The following is a 19,495-nucleotide window of genomic DNA, read 5'->3' on the forward strand; positions in this document are numbered from 1 at the left end:
AAGCTCCCCAGAGGATGTTTGAAGCATTATTACTCTATTACTTAAGAAAGCTAATCATCAAATCCTGATAATTGAGCATTGTAAAATATGCATTTCCAAATATTCATAACGCACTAATACGCCTAAACACTCCAAATTCTACAAGACACGAAAATCTTGACAAAGTGGTTAGAACTTTGAGATCTGTCAAAATGCAATATGTTAACAGAAAATGTGTTTTACCAAACTATTGGCGAGCATGTTCAAGAAAACAGTTCATGATAAATTAAACAGTTATCTTTAGAATGACCTGTACACAATTTGGGGTGAAGTGCTCCCTCATAGTGATGTGAGTAGCGTAAGCCATTTCAGTACGGAGAAATGAATTGATTAGGTGGGAGCTCATATCGTTTAGATCACACGTCAAGCCGCTGATCCGTGTCTCATATACGTCGGAGCTGACACACTGAACTTCAACCTGGGTCGCATTTTGGGAAATTTATATTTTATACATACATACATACATACATACATACATACATACATACATACATACATACATACATACATACATACATACATACATACATACATACATACATACATACATACATACATACATACATACATACATACATACATACATACATACATACATACATACATACATACATACATACATACATACATACATACATACATACATACATACATACATACATACATACATACATACATACATACATACATACATACATACATACATACATACATACATACATACATACATACATACATACATACATACATACATACATACATACATACATACATACATACATACATACATACATACATACATACATACATACATACATACATACATACATACATACATACATACATACATACATACATACATACATACATACATACATACATACATACATACATACATACATACATACATACATACATACATACATACATACATACATACATACATACATACATACATACATACATACATACATACATACATACATACATACATACATACATACATACATACATACATACATACATACATACATACATACATACATACATACATACATACATACATACATACATACATACATACATACATACATACATACATACATACATACATACATACATACATACATACATACATACATACATACATACATACATACATACATACATACATACATACATACATACATACATACATACATACATACATACATACATACATACATACATACATACATACATACATACATACATACATACATACATACATACATACATACATACATACATACATACATACATACATACATACATACATACATACATACATACATACATACATACATACATACATACATACATACATACATACATACATACATACATACATACATACATACATACATACATACATACATACATACATACATACATACATACATACATACATACATACATACATACATACATACATACATACATACATACATACATACATACATACATACATACATACATACATACATACATACATACATACATACATACATACATACATACATACATACATACATACATACATACATACATACATACATACATACATACATACATACATACATACATACATACATACATACATACATACATACATACATACATACATACATACATACATACATACATACATACATACATACATACATACATACATACATACATACATACATACATACATACATACATACATACATACATACATACATACATACATACATACATACATACATACATACATACATACATACATACATACATACATACATACATACATACATACATACATACATACATACATACATACATACATACATACATACATACATACATACATACATACATACATACATACATACATACATACATACATACATACATACATACATACATACATACATACATACATACATACATACATACATACATACATACATACATACATACATACATACATACATACATACATACATACATACATACATACATACATACATACATACATACATACATACATACATACATACATACATACATACATACATACATACATACATACATACATACATACATACATACATACATACATACATACATACATACATACATACATACATACATACATACATACATACATACATACATACATACATACATACATACATACATACATACATACATACATACATACATACATACATACATACATACATACATACATACATACATACATACATACATACATACATACATACATACATACATACATACATACATACATACATACATACATACATACATACATACATACATACATACATACATACATACATACATACATACATACATACATACATACATACATACATACATACATACATACATACATACAAGTATATGATATGATATTTTTGTTTGAAAGATGAAGTTCTTCATCATTCCAAACATCAAAAGTAATTTTAAATGATATACAAAGTATTGTCTTAAAACTGTCTCCTATATCCTTAAAGATTCTAGCAGTCAATTTTCTACTTTTTCAAAAAAATACTACTCAGTATCTTAAGCTCTATTAAGACACCAAAATTTTAAGTTTTTGTTTTAATAGGGATTTGGAGTACTCTCTTACTGTTCCTCGCTTAAACTAACAAATATTTGTTAATACTAATAAAATTACAAACCAGGGATTCTTGTCTTAGCTCGCTATACATTTTAGCTACTTTGTCTTGGTCTATATTTTCTAGCTTTGGGTGAATATTTTCTCGAGCGTACACAATGTACTTCTTCAACAGTTGCTGTGGTATTTTCTGAACATCCCCAAGAACGATTTCTACTGGCTCTTCCAGTAATTTTGGATCTTCATTTTGCTTCTTGAGTGGATGATGGCGAATATGGGAATTTACTACAAAGCGGGCCAGCTGTTGGTCCTGCATGTAGTCAACCTCATCTCTTACAACACACAAAATGTCAAAACGTGACAGGATGGGTTCAGAAAGATTCACCTAAAAAATAGGAAGCGATAATACGTGTAAAAATAAAAATACAACAATACTTTATACAATTATATATCAAAGCGTTCGACAAGCATGTCCCAAATTTCAGTACAGTATAAGATTATTTATTTTAATTACAATAGTTGAATTTTATACGCTAAAAGACGAATGGATACCAATTATGATTGTACAGCGGTGGACATTTCTAAATGGTACACCTTAGCCGTAAATCTCCATATGGCTGTATCATTTAGAAGTGTCCACCGCTGTACAGTGGCAAAGTGATGAAAAGTACGCACCCATTACATAGGTGGAATTCGAACCTGGAATTGATATGTTTTGTAGTAATTTTGCACTCTTTTAAGTTTGCGGTATTCAAAACTTAAGAAACGCGGAATCTCACAAGAATCAAGCTCGACCATACGCACAAAGGATGCATATTAACCACTCAGCTATCCAGGAACGAATAGGCGTGAGTCATATTTTAGTTTCGTAATTTCCACTCGCAATCATTCACCTTTGATTTTTCTCAGTCCCATTACGCAACTGCTTCCTATCACAAGCAGTGCAAGGAATTATCCAGGGACTTGAATAAGTTTAATCTTAATATCTGTTTCAGAATTAATGGTGGAACTTTCAAATGGTATGTACGGGTTGAATCCGACCCATGCGTTACTTATCTTTCGTGCCGTTTTGTAAATAAATTGGTGAGTGACAATAAATCAAGTGTTGCTTGCAATTCTGCATTTTTTTCCCGCAAAGGCTATATAGAAGATATCCCTAAGTTGATAAGTATCAATACTTCACACATTTCACAAAAGACATGAACGATAATTTTATAGATCTTTCAATTCAGGCAAATATTTCTTCTTTTTCTTAATTTCTCAGTACAGTGTGTGCCTTTCTTGGTTCAAAGGAATAAAAGTTTATTTCATGTATCAAGAATTACTAAAATATATACGTTCTCCTTAAAGTACTCTTTTTGTTTTCAGCAATTTTTCAGCCAAATTCAACCCAACCATACAGTCTATAACCTCACAATGCACTATATCAGGAGGGTTAATTTTAATCAGTTATGCTACTACCCATACACAGCATATTTTATCTTCAAAGGAAGTCTGTGATAAATGGAAACCAGTGTTCATCGTAGAAATTATTTAGTATCATTAAAAGGTACAAAAATAAGACTTCAATTTAAGAGTTCAACAGCAATTCCACTTAAGAAATAAAATCAATATAGTGGAATTACAAATTAAACCCACTTTTATCATCGGTAGCAGAACTGTTAAAATGGGACTAGTAACCACGCGTGGACTATCGTCGTATTGTGCCATCGTTGTAGAGTTAGTCGCTTTCTGCACATCTTGAAGTATTTATATAACAGAGAATGACTGCTCTTTCATCGAATAATATTAACCTTTCATATCTTGATTTTGAGTTTAAAAAGCTTTATGCGAACTATGTAATTGTTAAATACTAGCAATGCTTTGCGTTTATTAAAGTATACGCGTAGAGAAAACCAAAAATTCGGTCGCTGAATTTGCAGAGATTTGAATAAACATCTCTTTATTGATGCTGGTTGTTCTACAACTGAATCACTAGTGACATCAAATTTTCACACACTGTTCCTTCCATTGAATTACACTAAATAATTTACAATTTAAAACAGGAAACATTTAAATTTAAAATGTACTTGAGAGTAGTTCGATGCCTCTGCAAAAATAACTGCCACAAACTATAACTGAGGCTCGGTGAGTAGAAGACACAGAAAACTGCCCATATTGCTGGTAGCTACTGATGGAGACAACTTGACACGCGAAAAATACAGATTCGACTCCTTGTTTGCGTGTTTCCTAACATTGTCCTATACACATTGCACATGAAAAACAGGAATCCAGTCAATTTATGTTTAAGGGAACTCTGGATATTCTTAATTGAACTGATGTTTGAAACTAAGGTAGTGCTAATACACAGTCAACTTGATATAAGTAAGTTAAAAAGAGTAAATTATCCTTCGTGCAATTTTCGACAAAAATGAATATGTAATATAGCAGGGATATTAACGAAACCATTACAGTCATAAAAAATCGTTTAGCAAACTACACGCCTTGGGTTTTTTCAGATATATATTAATTGTACAACATAAAAGGATCATTAACGAAATATGAGCTAATCTCTACAGCCGTTTTCGAGACAACCGACCCAAGAAAGCTAACTGCATTTTATTTTTCTAAGAGAACTATTATTATCACTTTATTGGCTTATGTATGAAAAAGCTATTTTCAAAAACCATTCGGTTTTCCCATCCAATTAATTACTCTTTTGGGTGTAGAGAAAAGTAAGTCCCTCTCCTAACCCCGGAAAAAAATCAAAATTAAATTCTTAGGTTTAAAATTTGATGTCGATATGTTGAACAGTGTGGTAGCTTCGAACGAGCAACCAGCACGAAAAACTTTTTGTTCATGAATATGACTTTTTTCACTATCATCGCTAGAAAGTGTATTTCCTTTCCTAATTTCCGCATTTCACATACCTACTTAAAACTGACATAGAGAGATGCTTCACCTTATGAGACTTTTTGTTTAATATGCTGAAACTGAGTGTACCAATATATTATTGATCACTGACTTGTGCTATCGATGACAGGTACAATAACTTCTTTACAATCTGCAGCAGAATTAGCTCACACATTAATACTTGCTACTTTACTTCATTATTATTAATGACGTAATAGTTTACTTACATTTTCTGAAAACGTTAAACTTGGCCTATAACGGCCTCCTATCGGGTTAGCTGCGGCTATCACAGAACATCGAGCTTGCAGTGACGTAACAATGCCAGCTTTGGAAATAGAGATCGTCTGTTGTTCCATGGCTTCATGAATTGATACTCTATCCTGATCATTCATCTGAAAGTAATAATAAAGTAACAAATAACACACACATTACTTAATACTTGCTACTGAATGCAAAGACTACAATTAGTGGAAGAAATCTGATTTAATGTAGAGAGAGCTCCCGTATATCCACATGATGGTAGACGTAGTTTGAGCTCGATTTCCGGTCATGGCTCAGATAATTTACTGTTCTTCTAGCACGATCAGGCAATTGAGAAGCTACTTGAATTCAAGAGCAGTAAATTTCTGTACAAAAAGCAAGGCATTACAGAAGTGAAAGCCAATGTGTTGATTCATAAATAAGTGCAGGAACTTCGCTATTTATTTTTGTTGGCATCTGATTTAATAATTCGCTTCTACATTCTAACCGAACGAGCGGGAATGAACAATTAGCATTCTCGCTTCGAAATGGGTCTTGGGTCAGAGTACAGCGTGCAGTTATTATTGTTTCCAGTGTAAAATGGTTTTACAGCTGTATGTAACTCAAATAAATTTAAGAAATTCCATTTACACTGTAAAGCATCATTTAAAAAAAATACCTTATTTGTATTTCTTAGTTTTCAGTTTCTTCCCCTCAAGATGGAAAGAGAACTGTTCCAAAAATTATGAACCGTTGTAGCTGTTGACAGCTTATAAGGTAGACTACATATAATTTGTATAAACTAATTTTACACTGATTTAATTCAATATGTTCTAAACGGCTAATGATCCTGATTTCGATTTGCAGTGGATTCCAGAATAAATATTGTGAGGACAAGTGAATAAAACGAAACAACATCCTGATCGTATACACAGGACATATATCTCATTTATCGAACATATCCTTAATAGGCAGGAGAGTCACAACTAATAACATTCATTTATTTTGAAGCTTCAACCTACGTATCTCAAGTGCCGGAAATTACATTTTTGGAAAGTCAATTTGTATTTTATCTAATTTACATTTCTGTATTGCTCTTTCTCTACAGTCTTAACTTACAGGTACATGTGGGATTTCTCATTTCTACACCACTTCTTCAGCCGAAAGAGATCGGTGAAGAACTACACAACACTATGATAGAATACTTCAAATATAACTACAATAAATTCTGAGGAAACTTCAACTAAGATAGCTAATTAGGACTTGACGTAATTTAAATTCCTAGTATCACACATACCATTACGACAACTTAGTTCAAATACTCTCTATTTTACAGAATCATAGGCAGCAGTACTACGGTATTATTGTACAAAAATTTCAATTAGTGTTTTGTCGTAAAATAGCTAGTGAAAGTGTGTTAACAAATCGTATAAGGTGAAAAATGAAAGAATGGAATATTTGCAGATATTGAATGCATCCTCTTATTTAGAAGTAGAAAATTAACACTGAAGTCTCGAAGTGAAACCGTATAGCACATCTGCATCATTCAGGAAAGTTTGCAATAGTATCAAGAAAAGTTTCAGAGTGGTTCTGTGAAAGTTCACATTTTTAAGAGTACAATCTCTGTCACTGAAATATCGAGATATTTGTACACATTTTTATTAATAGAAGAAATATTTTTGTTCTGACATCACAAAGATGGATGAAATATATAATGAGTTCACTTATAAATGTTTTAAGACGCTGCTGAAGATCATGATATTTCCCATTGAAAATTTTGGCAATTACTAAATGACAGATGTATACTAAGTATTCGAAATGAATATTGGTAATCATGCATGTTTGAATTTTCATATTTTATGACTTACATTACACTAAGGTTAGGAAAGACAGAACCTACTATTAATGTGCGCTCCGAATTACGCCACATTAAGTAGCTTGAATTCAGTGTATATGGTGAATCTATAATCATGCAAGATCAACCCTCTCAATATTGGACATTTTTCATCACACTATCTCGCGTCAACGTATGAAGGTAATCGTAAGATTAGCACGAAAGGAATATTGTCACAATGCAGTAAAGTTCAGGGTACACAAAGGGCTAACAATAATAAGTATAGTTGCTTAAGTTTGCTGTTGAGTACATGATTCAAAACAGTAACATTCCATAAAAACGAGGCCAATTAACAGATTTTACTCTGAGGCTAATTACGTTACATTATGTGCAATTATAATGGAATTTATATACAGTTCTAAACTATAAAAGAAGTGGCCCAAGAATGTTACTAATGATCACACTTTCTTGAATATTCATTCCACTTCATTTGTCGAACAAAAATCCCACGGGCTAATCCAGCCATTCTACGCAAACGACAGTCACTTGACGAGTGAACTTCAGGAATATATAGAACACACACGGTGTTTCTGTACCACTTTTCGCCGGTTACTGAAAAAACTTTTTACTTTAGTGAACAAAAGTCAAGAAAGAAACAGCAGAAAACTTGGAGGTAGAAGGATTATTCAGGAACTAAAATTTAAGTCAGTGAGTGAGGTGACCATTGTGTCTTCCCAAAATTTTAAACAGATATCACTGATATCCAAACAGAGTACGAACTTCTTGTCTTACCTTATCGAACTCGTCAATTAAGCAAACTCCTTGGTCAGCCAAAACTAAAGCACCGGCTTCAATGGTCCAGTCTTTCGTTCCCTGGTTTCTTCTGACGAAAGCTGTCAAACCAACCGCTGATGCTCCTTGACCTGTAGTAAACACTGCACGAGGAGCAACTTTTTCAACGTGTTTTAAAAACTGAGATTTTGCGGTGCCAGGATCTCCACATATTAGAACGTTGATATCTCCTCGAACTTTATGCTTCTGACCTAGTGAAGAAAAACCGAATAGTTTATAGTCGAATCCTACTTAACATTATGCACATATCCGGAGTTTCGAATCATTTTCCTGATCAACAAAACAATTACCACGTGAAAACTTACTTAAATTATTATTATTTAAGATGCCATTCTTGACGTTCCAATATTCCATAACATGCTGCTTTTAGATTATCTCTACAAACTTGGACATTATAAGCAATTGATAAATACTTCAGATACATCTAAAGCTGAAATTATATACTCTACACTCGGGTTCCCTACCTACTACTGTATTACAATATTTGGGCAACATATAAAGCAGGTAGTTTTCGTAACGACAGAACACAAATGAAAACAGGCCAGGTATTAAAAATAACAGTTATATCATGCATTCATTTAACTAGACTACACAGACATTTGGCTTAAACTTACATTCGTGCTTTATAGAAATGCGTATATCTGATGTACGAGTATATCTGAAAGCGAACAAATGAGCCGTTAATGGCTTCCGTTTATTGTATGTTTTGTCCGTTAAAACGTATTAACTTCCGACACAGGCTGCTCCATTTTCAGGTTTCTGTGTCAATGTTGAATCTTTCATAAGCAGTTGACTTTAACAGCAAGTTAATAATCATTATTTAATATACATATCGCTGACTTATGTAATATAATTTACAATTCGTGATAATGATCGTAAGGATTACAGAAAAGGATAAACTGGTTTGTTGATAAAATTTGACACGATTCGTAAACACAACAAGTAGTACACCACAGAACACATACAGCCTAACCTGTATTTCGTTTTCTAGAAAAATAAGTGATACATTTTGGAACAACACTCACCTGGATTCTTGGGTTCTCCGCCGAACAGTGAAAGAGCAATAGCTCTTTTAATATAGTCATGTCCATAAATCGAAGGACCTATGCTGGCAACTATTCTATCTGCAATTCTGTGATCAGTACTCAATTTCGTGATAGCAGAAATATCATCTTCAGTCAAAGATTGGACGATCTGTTTGCAATCTTTAACAACTATGTAATTCGCTACAAGCACAGTGGAGAATACAGGAAATCCATGTTCGGTGTTCAGCGAAGACTCGAAGTTGCTTGTGTACACACCAGTGACATCTATTTCGTCACCAGGTTTACATCTATCACACAGATCTGCCAACAAAATACAGTCTTTGGCTCTAGGTATTCGTCCTGCAGGCATCTTGCCTGGTGACTCTTGAATAGTGATTTTCTGGTAATTCCTATACACGGTTTGCTCCATATTAACCTAAAGTAAAGAGAGATGACAGTAGAACATGTATAATTTTACAATTACGTTAATGTGATATTTATATAACACTATTCCCATCCAAGTAGTATCAACTGATCGTCCATCAGATGCCGTAAGAACTTACAGCAGATGGCCGTAATTTTGTAGTACAAATATGGGTAGGAAAGATTACCTCAATTTGTGTCAACCACTTTTAAGCCTTTTTTATACGCAACATAAAAAATATATACTCAAATTCATTTGCTGTCATTTGTGTATTATACAGCTAACGCATGTAAGTTTTAAGCATACAGTACTTACTCCGTTCATGGTTTAATAAAATTAGTAACTTATAGGTGATCTCGGATAATGCGTACTATTAATTGAGATAAGAATAATCGCGGCCTTAGTAAGCAACTTCTATCTTTATGAAATTTTCTCCAGAGGCTCTCCAACAAATATTTTCTATATGAGGAAAGCGCTCCTGACAATCTTATGGCATCTCGATCGAGTTATTCGCATACTATAGCTATAGTTACAAATCCTGAAACTTTATTTTTTTCTTTAGGATAGTTTTCTTTAATTTTTTTCTCGGAATCCTTCAGTCTATGTTTGCCCTTCGAGTTAGCACCTAGTCTTTGCAGAAACAATACAAGGAAGAAAATTATCCTTATGTTTTCAATTCTTCTTCTTTCTTCGCTACTAGGATTGCATCTACAAGTTTTTAATTTTGCTATTTCAAGAACTATACTGTAACGGAAGTTGAAATCTTGACTATTATTATATATTTGAATACGTTTTGAGATAGTTACTGTGTATATTTGCTTTTTTATATAATAAAATTGAACATATAGAAGAATGTTCATGTCTGCAATGTATCATGAGTTTTCTCGACTCATGGCTGAGAACGTGGCGCATTACTTGTAAATACTGTGGAAGCTGGACGAGAGAATGAGCTGATTAGGATCGACAAGAAGATAATATTAGAATTGGAGTACATAAATATCTCCCTCGACTAAGAATTGAAGTTAATGAATTAATAAGCATTAGCATTAATTTTTCCATTCTATTGGCAGTTAATCCCTACATTGTACAATGCCTGCACTGGAATTATATTCGAAACGAATACACACAATATATTTAGTTCGTTCAATAATGATTAGCACTCTCCCTATAACTGGTGCCAAGTAGCAGTTTGAAATGTTTGTTAATGTATGCATTAAGATGGACTATAATACTATCAAACCCCACTAAATGGCTTTGTTTCTTTCCGTAGGTAGCACATTGTAGCAGCAGTTGTTCCAACTTGCCAGGACGCTGGTGGACAGCGAAAATACAGCATGGAAGCAGACACACATGGGCAACGGTGGACAGTGTGGTTTCTCTGGAGGGAAGGAGTGAATACTTCAGACATTCACAACAGATTATTAGCCGTATGTAGGGACACAGCACCAAGTCGCAGATCCATGTTTCGTTGGGTATCCGAATTCAAAGAAGGCAAAGACAGTGCTGCAAAAAAACAAAAGCACTTGGGATCCTGCAACTGCACGCAGACCAAGCAATGCCGCGCGAGTGAATGATTTGATAATGCAGCACAGGAGAATCATGTTTGATGAACTAGACAAAGAAACAGGTCTATCACGGGATTCCCTCTACACTATCATTCATGAGGATTTGAAGCTGCACAAGGTGTGTGCACAATGGGTGCTTAATGACCTCACCGTTGCACAGAAACAAAAGCGTGTGGAGATTTGCCAGCAGTTGATGCAACAGTACAGTGAAAATCTGGCCGAGTTCTTTGAGCGTCTGGTCACCGTCGACGAAACTTGGTTCGAGACTCCAGAAAAGAAACACCACTCCATGGAATGGAGACATACTGGAAGCCCTCGTCCCAAGAAGGCACGGATGGGACTATTCGTGCGGAAACAAATGGCGACCGTTTTCTGGGATTAGGAAGGGATACTGCTGGTGGAATGTCTCCCTCCCAATACGTCCATCGACAGTGAGAGCTACTGCAGTTCACCGCATAGACTCCGCCGACAAGGAAAATGGGACCGTGGCGTTCTTCTCAAACACGACAATGCACGACCACATGTCAGTCGCCAGACAATTGCCACAGTGCATGAACTAGGGTTTAGTGTACTGCCACATCCTCCATATTCGCCGGATCTGGCTCCTAGCGACTATGCTTTATTCGACACAATAAAAGAGGGCATGAGAGGTAAAAGGTTCAACACAAATGATGAACTCCACGCATTTGTCCGCCAGTGGCAGAGAGATACCCCCAAAGAATGGTTTGCTACACAAATAAAGAAGCTTCCAGAACGCTGGCAAAGGTGCATACACATTGCCGGGGAATACCTCTAAAATAAACTGTAATCGTTTGTTCAACAAGTGGTTCCTGTGAAAACAAATTAATTGTAGTGCCAATTATTTCTGAACGCCCCAAGTAATTACATTCGAAAGAACATGAACTACACTTGGATAATTGAAAAACGTATGGACCTCGTCATACTCCTATGAGTTACTTGCAGAACTCTCCGATAATAAGCGGATGACTCTCGGTTAACAGGTTTTTTTTTTTTTTTTTTTTTTATTATTTTTATTCAACTTCATATACAGAGCTAGCAGAAGTCTTCGTTTCTAATAACAGTGGAAAAATGTATAATGTAATCCCTTTTTTCTATCCTTCTAGGTCAAATACCAAAAACAGCTGAAACACGTGTTTATTTATCTTAAATAAAAAGCCTAAATATGGAATTTCATCTTTCTAAACTTCAGGGGCTCCGAAATAGGTCAACATAAAACAATATCAACCTCTATTTTCTCTCCTTCCAAGTCGAATTCTCAAACATCCTTCCTCATTGGTACCTTATATCTCAAATTGTATTCAAATTTCAAATTTCAAGCTTACGCAGTTTAGTCTTGGCGTTCAGTCAAGACTTCTTTTATATGCAAGAAATCTCAACTACATTATTATCATTATTGAAAGTATTTATGAATCCTAGTTTCAGTTCGAACAAAAGACATTTAAAAATATCGTTAGATTAACAAAGTGGGATGAATGGTCTTTACTTTTAGTTGTACTATTTACTTAGGCTGGCAGTCAACTGTCATATTTGCCGACGCTCATGCGCTATATTCTCGATCTTGAGCGAAAAAAACGGTACAATTACATGTGTAATTGGGCTAAGTAAGGCTGTCCAAAATCCAGTCTTTCACCGCCCGTGGTACTGACTGTACATTCCAGAGAACGACGAATTTTGACACCTTTTCCGTCGGATATACCGTTAATAATATATTCGAATTCTGCATTATATACTGATTATGCCAATATTATTTGACTTACGAATAAAATATAAACGTAACAATGCCACATAACGGTTTCAAATTGGTTTTGGGCTCTATCAACGTACAGAGCTATCTAATGACCAGTTAAATAAATACAAGAACTACTCACTTTATTCGCTTCTACTGTTTTTCGAATTTATTGATCATCAATTTTCGCCGCCTCTATTGGCATTATTAAGATACAAATAACTTACATTAACGATGTATAATAAACTGATTATTCCAAAACAATTTTCTTCTGAATATATGTAAGATTCAAGTTATATTTAACCCTCCTTTCAAAATGTAACGTTAATAGGAAAACTAATAATAGTCTCTTGATGGAATATAAAAGTAGACAGAAATCTAAACACAAAGTAGCAAATATTTTTTTTTTAACTATCAGATTCAAAGCGGATACAATAATCCTAAAATTCATTCCACTGTTATACTTACCATGAAAGGTCCAGTACTTTGACATTCGGGACAAGAACCTGGTTTCACTTCTTTATCCATTGACTGAACATACGGACCCAAAACATAGCCACACTTATTACAATCGTACTTCACAATTGATAACTGTGGAAGCACACCTGTTGCTGCTGCAACAACACCCTGAGTACGAACTAACTGATTCAGATGAACATTCCTGTAAACAGACACGAAGTTAAGTGAAAAATGAGTCTCTTCATTACAGGTAACACTTATAAGCGTTAGTCGTGTACCTTTGCTTAAGTAATAAAAATAAGCAAAGGAATTGTTTCTTTCTCACAAACGAAGTTAATACAGTTTTGTCAGATTCGTTAAATGCAGAACGATATAAAACATGCATGTACAAAAATCAAAACTAAATTTGAACAACAAAATTATAAAAAGTGTAACGAAATAGAGTATTCAGAATTTTCGATATGTTATTTAATGCTAATGTCATGAATCATAATTAAAGATATCAACACAATTAGTCGCACTTCCCACCTTATCATCACCAAAATTTAACTAATGCACTTTCTAAAGTTCTAAACTGTAAAATCTTCTGAACTGTTATTTAATTGCTTATTTGATAATTACTTGTACTTCAAAATGAATTTAGTTGGAATTTTCCTAACGAATACTATTTATTGAAATCTGAAAAACTATTATAACCTACCACTCAATAAGGTACTTACCTGAAGTCACGTAGATCTTCAATAAGTGGAAAATCAGTCAATCTAACATGGATCTCATTAGTTACTCTCTTGTACTGAGGGAAAATGAGAACTGCCAAGTCCATTATAACTTCTCCAAAAATTTTCAATATCTCAAATGGAGCTGACGGTATAAAGAGACCCAGAACTTCATGCTTTAGAGCCAAATGTGTAAAGTCAACGAGAAAACTAATACCGTTTGCTGAAAATAAACGAATTGCAATGAAACGATATACATATTTAGAAATTAATTTCTTATCTTGAACATAATGTTAACTTTACTTGTTTAGATTAAAATTTGGAGGACATAGCAACCTGGAACGTAACTGAGTTATTCTTCAAAATAATCCAAAATACTCACTATTAAATACCAATGGTTCTTATGTGGTTAGTGTACGCATTTTTGGCGCGGGAGACCTGGTTCGATTCTCTCTGGCGCGGAAGCTCATGTGGTTAGGATCGCACGTTCAACTGTAGGTCCATGTGTCATATAGCCGACATTGAAAAGGATACAAAACTCCAACCCAATCAACCGACCAAACAGCATTTTGTCTAACTTTACAAGACCTTTTCCAAGTAACAAAGCTATAATTAAAAACAATGTGTATATATAAACATATAACTGAATGACGAATCAAAGATAATCTATCCAAGTTTACGAAATATTAGTATAATGTCACAGTATGCTAAGTGAAGTAAGGCTACTCATTTACATCCAGAAGGTGAGTTGGCATATCAAATTACAGTTTAGAGAAACTGATTTATTTTATTTGTCGTCTTTCCCGTTCACCAGTACGAAATTTGAATATAGTTTTAGATTTCTTATGTACAAAATTTGTCTTTCACTAATAAAAGAAATAAAGAAGTGATTTCAATTATAGTTGCACTTAATAGTAGCATGTCTAACTTTGTAAGTGTGCTGAGGAGAAAGTAATAGATTGGTGTAATTGAAATATCATTTTTACAAGTAGTGGCAAACCACTCTGTAACGCAACCAATGAATGAGCTGTTCGAACTTAGTATATGTTCAGAAAACAGGCTAGGATGCAAAATCATTAAGGAGGTAGTAAGTCCTTATAAAAGTGCATTACGGAGCGCGCACAATTATAAGTGATTTAGTGATTTCCGTAACTGGCGCATTCTGCACATCTGGCCGAGAAAAACAGCAATACTGAATCTGGCCAGGCATGGTGAATCAACTCCCATATGAAGTTGGTTTGTCCAATTTCATGCCAGTAGCACATTAAAAAAAATGAACCCAGCAGTTACAGACTAACATATTCTCATATTCTGAATTTCTCAGGGAACATCATGAGACTTTCGGAGAAAAGTATTCGTGCTATTGCAGACGAGTTTGCCATACAGCATACCATTGTCATTCGGCGGTTTCTCGCAATTGGCAAAGTAACACAGTTGGACTCATGGCTACCACAAGTTGAAACCAGAAAACCCGGTTCGCAGTCCTGAGTTGTACAATTCTCTGAGTGTACGGAATAACTGGTAATTTCCAGCAGTGGGCCGGCACTTCTGATGAAAAATGGTCTGTTATAACAATCGTAAACGATCACGATAGTAGTTCGATCGTAATCAAAGTCTAGGACATTTTCCAAAACTATCCACTCCACCTGCGCGTGGTGTTACTACTGGTAACGTGGTTGGTCTGTGGTAGGGGTGATTCGTGAAGTCATTCTCTGTTCAGGCGAAAACGTCACTGAGTATCGTTACAGGGTTGAAATCCATGGAGTGCATCGCAAACCTGTCCGTACGTATTCAGCAACGAAAAATACAGTACCCTTATGTTGTTACGACAATGTACTCCATGTCACTCAGAGGAGGATCTATAACCTCCACAATCTACAGTATGAAAATGTTCACCCACCCTCTTGTGATCTGTCTCCCACCGCTTCTTCATCTTTATCACTTTCGTAATCAAGAACTCCGATGACAGTAGTGCAACGTGCAGCTGAGGACTTTTCTGCATCACTGACTCCGAACTTCTTTTTTCTCAGTATCCAATCGTTCGCTGAGCTATGTCAAAACTGTAGCTATTTCACCAGTCAGGAACTGTAATTTTCACTTTTAGCTTTCAATGACGTATGTCAATCAGTCATTTCAATCGCACCAACCCAATGAAAATAACGACGAAGCTCTTACGAGACATGTAAAGGACTCAACCGAGCTGAGTTCAGACAGTTATCAGCCATACTGATCTTCACAGGCTAGCTTAACAATGAACTTTTAATGTCTTCATTACAAATATAATTAAACGTACTATCTGCAGTGATGCCTCAAAATAAATTAGGTCCCTTTATTTGAATTATCAGTAAGTACTTTCGTCTGATCACATAATCAAAAGAATGTTTTAGATAAGTATATTTGAAATGTGTAATTTATAATAATAATATTCTCTTCTACCCTGGGTAAATTTTAATTTTTACTAACACTTCCCGGACGAGCGACGAGCTATGGACGTCATGAAACTAATGTCCAGTAAAACGAACAAACCTGCCCATTGCTTCACATTGTTATTCGGAACGAACTATGGAGAATATCCACAATATGTTTTCTGTGTATATTTTATTGGCACCACTTCGTTCAAAGTAGAAGAGCTAGATAAAACGTTTTTTTTTGTTGTTGTTGTTGTTGTTGTTGTTGTCACACAGGAAGCTTACTTGAATACGTACAGTGCTCACGTTGATTAGATTTTGAAACTTCATTAGGATTCGGTTCTGATAATTTTCTACTGAATAAATACTGAAACAGGTTCAATTTTTAACTCTTTACATCAATTATCTCTACGATTGTTGCCAATATTTTTACAAGTTCTAGTAAATGTATTTTTTACCCACAAAAATGGTAACGAAAAATATTTCCAAATGTTTGAACAATTATTGTAAGTACAACAAGTTATATATCTTTTCAAAGAGCAAGCTTTGTAATTTCAGAAATGCTATAAAATAAAAACAACTTAGACTAATCACTTTCTACGAATTAAAAAACCTCCTATCTCTGCTGACGAAACTGTGATATTTTAAACTGTCATAAAGAGCTAAATTAATTTTTCTTAACTCTAACCTTTATTTTTTAAAGGTAAGCATACGGATGTGAAGAGCAGAGATTAGAAGGAAAACCCATACAAAGCGCAATTGCTGTCAGTTGTGTTATACAGTTGTTAAAATTGATAAGTAACTTGCAAAAGAACAATAAACGTCAGAAAAACTAGGTAAATGTTTGGTTTTGTTGAAAGTTCTAGTTCGAAAACCACAACAAAGTTTCCGTTTGGTAAATAGGACTTATTCTCATCTCTTACACAATAGGATCCAACGCGATCTTTCGTTTATAGGGAGAGAACTTTTGGTTTTTGATACCTAACTGTTAATTAAAATTGCAGCAAAAATATCCTATGCTCTTTGTCCCTTCAAGCTTTGCATGTAGATCTGCCAAAACATTCTACGTAAATAAAGAACTTTCGAATGATGTGAAAGTATAATGTTATGCTATTTAAACTGCACATATGACATGACTGCTTTTATTACCCATTCTTCCAAGCTATATTTCGACTTTGACAAAGTATATGATGGAAAATGAACATGTTTAGAACGGTATTTAATATACATACCCTGACACATCTGTCTGAGCCTTTCCTTGTAAATAAAGCGGCCTTTCGCATTTTGAAAGGTTTGAACGAAATTTCGGAATCGATTGGCTATTTCCTTCCGTGGTGCAATCATGGATACCCATTCTTTGATTGAATAGCCTTTTGTATCTTCCAAATCATCAATGGATTCAATTGCCTGTAATACAAATTAATCAGCTTCTAGTTTTAAGTAAAATAAACACTAAACTTTTAGTAATAATAATAATAATAATAATAATCGCATATTCATCAAGAAATTAAATTTGAAATTGTCGAAAAAATTACATCGAAACATTTAAAGCTCCGGGAAAAAATCATATAGAAATCGCACACCCGGTGGAAGAGTGTTACAACTCAAAAAATGGAAATATTGAGTTCTCATCGCTCAAAAGAGAACAGAGAAGAGAATACTACTTCTACCTGTGGTATTTTCACATAAACGTAACTAAACACATTAACCTCTACACACAGAAATATCAGTATTCCAGGTAGCGATTTTAGTACAATAACAAACTTGAAAAGTCATATTCCCACAAATGTGTAATTTTGACTTGTAAACAGTCTTCACCGGGTGTGCGAAATGTATATTACAACAAAAGTTGTATCTACTATAATTAGAAAAGTCATTACAAATATTCCGTTTCTACTACTTTGAAAAAAAAAAAAATTGCTGTATCAAATATGGAACGATATTTTAACAATGAAACAAATGCAAAATCGTAATGTGTTATTTATGTGGTTTTTATTAACTAGGTATTTTACAAATTAATAATTAGGTATCAAGAATTCATATGTTTGCGATTAATATGATGCAACACTTGTAAATAAGTAGTATGCTTTAAGCAAAGAAAGTGTAAAGTCATGTAGGGTTTCATGATTTAGTGATAATGGCATCCTATTAACTTTTGCCTTCTGTTGGTAAAACACGATTTCGTTGCCACAATACGGTGTACATCACACTTTAGCTTTTTAAAGAAACAATAAGTTTTGAGGCTGATACACAAAGAGAAGAAATGCATTATTTGATTGAAACTGAACCAAGGTCTCCAGCATACCGTGTCGATGCGTTAAGCAAAGCGCTACCAAATCCGCTCCATGAACTTTATCATTCTTGAAGTTAGTAGTCAATCGCTCAACACGGACTGTACTACAACTCTGTGCTTGGACAACCTAGTGTCAGGATATGTACAGTTCATATGGTTTAAATGCACAAGCATCGACTTCAAGAATGACAATGTATGGCTGGCTGTTTAGGAGAGCAGATTGAGTAGCGCAGTGGTTAATCAGGGTGTCTACTAAAATTACAAAATGAAATTTCGTGACCTTTTCTTTACCAAACTGTAAAATTACGTGACGTTCACAAGACCGAATTT

The 19,495-nt window shown here is 34.1% G+C and overlaps 1 protein-coding gene across 1 annotated transcript in view; it reads right to left on the minus strand.

Moving 5' to 3' along the window:
* Mcm2 (DNA replication licensing factor Mcm2) overlaps nt 1-19,495 on the minus strand; it is a 59,966-nt gene that overhangs the window by 12,137 nt on the left and 28,334 nt on the right. The window contains exons 5-11 of the mRNA XM_081765470.1: nt 18,105-18,279; nt 14,468-14,687; nt 13,758-13,950; nt 9,554-9,989; nt 8,469-8,719; nt 5,830-5,994; nt 2,775-3,095 (exon numbers count right to left, since the gene is read on the minus strand). Coding sequence (XP_081621596.1) covers nt 2,775-3,095; nt 5,830-5,994; nt 8,469-8,719; nt 9,554-9,989; nt 13,758-13,950; nt 14,468-14,687; nt 18,105-18,279 — 1,761 coding nt within the window. The remainder of the gene's footprint in view (nt 1-2,774; nt 3,096-5,829; nt 5,995-8,468; nt 8,720-9,553; nt 9,990-13,757; nt 13,951-14,467; nt 14,688-18,104; nt 18,280-19,495) is intronic.

The sequence above is a fragment of the Thermobia domestica genome, chromosome 7, assembly GCF_964235325.1.
Source record: "Thermobia domestica chromosome 7, izTheDome1.hap1.1, whole genome shotgun sequence".
Lineage (NCBI taxonomy): Eukaryota > Metazoa > Arthropoda > Insecta > Zygentoma > Lepismatidae > Thermobia > Thermobia domestica.